The 5,574-nt window shown below is 32.8% G+C and overlaps 1 protein-coding gene across 1 annotated transcript; it reads left to right on the top strand.

Annotated features, from left to right (window-relative positions):
- Positions 1–3,085: 3,085 nt before the first annotated feature.
- On the top strand, positions 3,086–4,717 carry LOC122293705. The gene has a single exon (XM_043102208.1). It carries the CDS (start codon positions 3,086–3,088, stop codon positions 4,715–4,717), a length of 1,632 nt encoding a protein of 543 aa, XP_042958142.1.
- Positions 4,718–5,574: the final 857 nt, after the last annotated feature.

Genomic DNA, 5,574 nt, shown 5'->3' with positions numbered 1-5,574 from the left:
GAAGTGTTAACACACTTACATGAAACTTAGGATTGGATTCAAATCATTTTAGTATTTATGAAAGAGTTTTGCATGATTACAAAGTAATAGAGAATGCTTTGCTCAGAATAGTTTCTATTTTGGAGTAGTTTGTAATTTTAGCTCTAAAAACGTAATCCCATGGCTTTGATTTTCATATATGATGTTCTTAAGTCTTTGATCTACTGATTGAGAGTTTGGTTTAAGGTCAATCTAGAGGCTCTCAAGTATGATGATTTGTTTTGATGAAATATTTGCCATGACATACTAGATTTAATGGTTAGATATAGTTAAGACTTGAATGTGAGTATATGGTTGTATTACCTCAAGTTTTATTGCAAAAATCAAGGATCTAGTCACTTTGTTTCATGTCTAAAGCATACCATACTTGGTTTCATGGTCGTCGTGCAAATCGTTTGTGTTGAGTTGTATTTTGTGATTTTTGGTTATTTAGGCAAGCATGATATCACTTTTTTTTTTGAATGATTAGAATGTTAGGAGATTATTTATGAACTTTGAAATCCTTGGAGTTGATTTGGAAGTATTAGACCAAGAACATTAAGAGTTGGTTTTAGTTGGTTTTGTGTGACCTTATTTTGATGTTTTGGCATTTTCTATGGTATAGTGAATTAATTTTTTCATGCAATGTGTAAATTGATTTATTATCATGATTTTAGAACCAAGGATGTGATTTTTGAGAGTTGATAAAATTGGTTTAAAAATGTTAGTATGTTGGAAAGTTAAGTAGCAACAAAAGTTTGGTTTTTGGCCTAAGAGTGTTCTGGCTTATGCTTATTTCTCATAGTTGTGTTTTGTTTTAAATTTTTATGAGTTGATATTCAGATTTAGGATAAAATTTACAAGAGAAATGTAAATTATGGCAAATTTTGCAGTTCATATCAGTGTTTTTGATACCGTACCGTACCGGCCGGTACGGCCGGTACATATCGTACCGGTATCTAGACCGGTACAGAAAAATATGTATTTCGTACCGGTCAAAATACCGGGTGTACCGGCCGGTATGTGATTGTACCGGCCGGTATTCCGGATTTCGGCCGGAATAGATGTTTCGGCCGGTACACAATTTTAAATTCCTGAAGAAAGTTTCAGGCTTTCAGCCGGTTTTGTTATTATGGCAATTTTGTAATTTATGTGAAAGGCCAAGGTTATTTATGTCATTTAGGCATTTAGGTTTACTTTTAGACTTTAGTTGCTTTTACTTTGTCTTTACTGATTCATCTCATCTTTCCCGTGAATTGCCTTCTCTTTGCGCCGTGCAGCTGCAGCCCGTCTCCTGGAGTCCATTTGCATCATCTCCAATTCTCCATTACAGGTAGCAATAGCATAGATAAAAAGATAATAAATTAATAATTACTACTCATTAAATTAATTAGTTGTTTTTTATATTTTGGCCTATTTCTCTTATTTATTTATTTTTTCTTCTCTGATGATCTGTTTGTTGCCGGCACTGTAATTTTTTTTTTTTTCCTTCTCTTCTTGGTTTTTTATTCTAATCTTTATTTCTGCAATTGATAAAAAGTTCATGCTTTTGGTTTTGTCTTTTTTTTTTTTTGTTATCGGTAAAATAAGGATTTTATTGATATAAATAGACATAGCTCAAGTCCACTGGACATATACCAAAGCTTTGGTTTTGGCTCTGTTATTCAAAGTTTTCAAGTGTTTACTCGAGTAATTGGATAAATGGGTCAGATTGAATTTTGAGTTTAGTAAATGCTCTATAGTAAAATGGGCAGTCAAGAAATAGCATGTTTTGGTGTTGGGCTGTAGGATGGGATTGTGGGCATTACAGGGAAGGATAAAAAAAAGGAAGTAAAATGCAAATGTGTGAAGGTAAAGGTTGCAGAATATGAGGATTAGGGAATGACAGTTTAGATTATTGAATAAATCTACTTATCATCCTCACACACCACACACCACACTTCTTTTAATTTTTTTTCCTTTTTCCCATAACAAGTATGTGGTGTATGGATGATAAGTAGAACAACTCAATTAGTTTAAAAAAATAAAAAAATAAAAAAATTTTGTATAGTGTGTGGTGTGGGATGATAAGTAGCATCCCTCTAAGATGATTTTATATACTTCACCTATAAAAAAAATGATTTTATATAGTTCACTGCAGCGAATGATTGGTCGTAAGATGTCTCTTAAAATGTCTAACATGGGTTATATGTTCATGTGGAGGCTAGAAACTTGAGTTGAAGGAATTGCACATTGATAAAAAGTAATTGAGAAGATATATGGGCCTATAATATTTCATGATTTAGCAATAAGAATTAGCAATAAGTATATAAATTTGATATTTAAAAACAAATTATTTTTTAATGACAAATCTTTTTTAAAAAAAAAAGAGTGCAAAATTTACATGTATTAGAATTATAATTTATATCTAAGTCTAACATTATTCTTATAAAATATAATTTAAATATTAAATTTATTTCTAAAATCAATCGTTAATATCTCTATGATGGATCAAACTAGCCTATTTTATATTTGCATGCAATGCCAATATATAAAAGAATGTTTAGGAAAAGCTCTGTACGTGTTAAAAAAAGAAAGCATATATTATAGTTGACTAAACTACAGCAGACAAACAAAAAGAGTAGGTTTAATTTTGTTATTTAAATATCAAATAACAAAAAAAAATTATTGTTACTCTTTTAGGTTTTACAACTATATAAATCTATAAGTTATAACAATTATATTGGTATTCATATGCAGAAATCATGATCATCACCACTCTCATGATCACAGTCATGATCCTAGCGTTTCTTCTGTCAACATAGTTTGTGAAGGGAGCTTAGACTTTGAAAAGGTTGGATCTCTCTCTCTCTCTCTCTCTCTCTCTCTCTCTCTCTCTCTATATATATATATATACGCATGCATGCATGTATAGAAACTTGAATTTATTGAGGCTAATTAATTTACAAATGACAACAATATTTTTTAATCCATTTGATAAATTATGTTAAGTTTCAATCTATTAAGTGTTGAACACTTAAATTTGAATAAGTGTTGAATTATGAGGTTGTTTTATAGGAGTATAAAAATGTCTAGTTGTCAATCAACCGGTGCTACATCTACAACACTTGCTCCTGTAAGATCAGAAGATCCAGCATGGGCCCATGCACGTGCAGTGCCAGGGGCAAGAAATAATACTGAATGTTTATACTGTAATAAAGTAATTAAAGGTGGCGGGATCACTCGATTGAAGTATCATCTAGCTGGGATTCCAGGCAATGTAGAGGCATGTAAAAAGGTCTCTGAAGATGTAAAATGGCAAATGAAGGACTTGCTTGATGAAATTAAAAGAAGCAAAGAGAAGAAAAGAAAAATAAGCTCAGAGATTGGAGGTGATATAGATTTAACATCTGATGATATTGATGATAGTAATAGTATGGAAGGACAATCTCAGCTTTCAAAAGGTAAGGGGAAGTCAGGAGAATCTGGAACTGGAAAGTCAGTGGGGGGATTAAGTAGATTTTTTGCTCCAAGAACAACTCCTGGGGCCCAACCTTCAATTAAGAGTTCTATGTGTTCGAATGAGATGCTTGTACAAGCAAAGATGGCTGTAGCACGCTGGTGGTATGATTCTAATCTGCCTTTCAATGCGGCTCAATCCAAGTTTTATCAACCAGCTATCGATGCCATGACTGCTATCGGGCCAGGATTTAAGGGCCCTTCTTTATATGAGTTGAGAGGAAATTTGTTAAAGATGACAGTGAATGAGGTTCAAGATTATTTGCAACAAATTAAGAAGGTTTGGAATGACACCGGTTGTACACTAATGGCAGATGGTTGGACAAATCAGAAGCAACAATCAATAATCAACTTTTTAGTTTATTGTCCAAAAGGTACAATGTTCTTGAAGTCTGTTGATACATCTGACCTTAGAAAAGATGCTGAAACATTGTTTAATATGTTTGATGAGGTTGTTCAAGAAATTGGAGCTGAGAATCTTGTGCAGTTCATAACGGACAATGATGCAAGTTATAAAGCTGCAGGAAAAAAGTTACAGCAGAAGTATGGCTCTTTCTACTGGTCCCCTTGTGCAGCTCATTGCATAGACTTGATGTTGGAGAATTTTTCTGATCCAAGATATTTTCCCCTTATTGATGATACTATAAAAAAGGCAAAAAAGATAACAAAGTTCATCTATAACCATGGTTGGGTTTTGGCATTGATGAGACAAGAGTTCACCAAAGGTCATGATTTGTGTCGTCCTGCAATTACAAGGTTTGCGACAAATTTTTTAAGTATCCAATGCTTGCTCTTGTTTAAGAAAGAACTGAGACAAATGTTTACTTGTGATAAATGGATTGCATCAAGCCATTTTAAAAGTATCATAGGGAAAGAGATAGCTGGGATTGTTTTAGAAGATAAAGAGTTTTGGGCTCAATGTCAATTTATTGTTAAAATTAGTGAGCCTTTGGTTCGTGTTCTACGACTTGTTGACGGGGATGAGAAGCCTGCAATGGGATACTTGTATGATGCAATGGAAAGAGCCAAAGAGAATATAAAAGCAAGATGTAATAACAAAGTTAGTATATTCAGTCCATTCACCAGGATCATTGATTCTAGATGGGATAAGCAGCTTCACAGTCCATTACATGCGGCGAGTTGTCTTCTTAACCCTGGAATTTTCTATAGCCCCAGCTTTAAAAAAAAAATGATGTTATAAAAGGCTTCAACAGTTGTGTTATGAAGATGGCACTTGATCCTGATGATCAAGACAAGATCATTGAAGAACTTGACTCGTATAATAATGCAGTAGGTGAGTTTGGACATGCTTTAGCAATCCGCCAGCGTGATAAGCTTAATCCAGGTATTATCATTTATTAATATCATTTGTTAAATACTGTGACTTTGTACTTTAAATTTTATCTTATTTTATTTTACTTGCATTTAATTAATAATTTATAATTGCATTATTGTTATAGTTGCATGGTGGACCCAATTTGGTTGCGAGGTTCCAACACTTCAAAGGTTTGCTGTTCGAGTACTAAGTCAATGTTGTAGTGCAACTGGATGTGAGAGAAACTGGAGTACATTTGATTTTATTCATTCGAAGAAGAGAAATAGATTAGTACATAAACGTTTGAATGACTTAGTATTTGTTCGTTATAACTTGAAGCTGCGAGAGAGGTAAATTTTTTTAATATTAATGTCTTTCACTTTTGAAAATATATATAATATTTTCAATTATGTTTGATTTTATTTTGACAGGAGCATAAAAAAGGGAAGAGATGCTTTAAATCCAATCAATCTTGAAAATATTGACTTGATGGAAGAATGGGTGAGTGAAGAATCTGAGCTTCTTGATGGAGAAGATTTGGATTGGGCAAGTATTGAGGAGCCATTAATCTCACTAAATGAGGAAGACGTTGATAATGTTGGTGTTGATGTTGATGATGGTGGTGACATTGATGAAAATATTTTGATTAACATGTCGAATCTTGCTCCTTATTGTCTTTTTGATGAGGATGAGTGATTTTATTTTAATAGTTGGATTAAGAACTTATTTAGTTTGTAACTTAA

Source organism: Carya illinoinensis, chromosome 14 (assembly GCF_018687715.1).
Source record: "Carya illinoinensis cultivar Pawnee chromosome 14, C.illinoinensisPawnee_v1, whole genome shotgun sequence".
Lineage (NCBI taxonomy): Eukaryota > Viridiplantae > Streptophyta > Magnoliopsida > Fagales > Juglandaceae > Carya > Carya illinoinensis.
The sequence above is the reverse complement of the archived record's forward strand: the minus strand, read 5'-3'. Positions and strand labels throughout refer to the sequence as shown.

Bases quoted from the DNA above. Each gene is read 5' to 3' on its own strand.
- LOC122293705 (XM_043102208.1), top strand. From the start codon at position 3,086: ATGTCTAGTTGTCAATCAACCGGTGCTACATCTACAACACTTGCTCCT.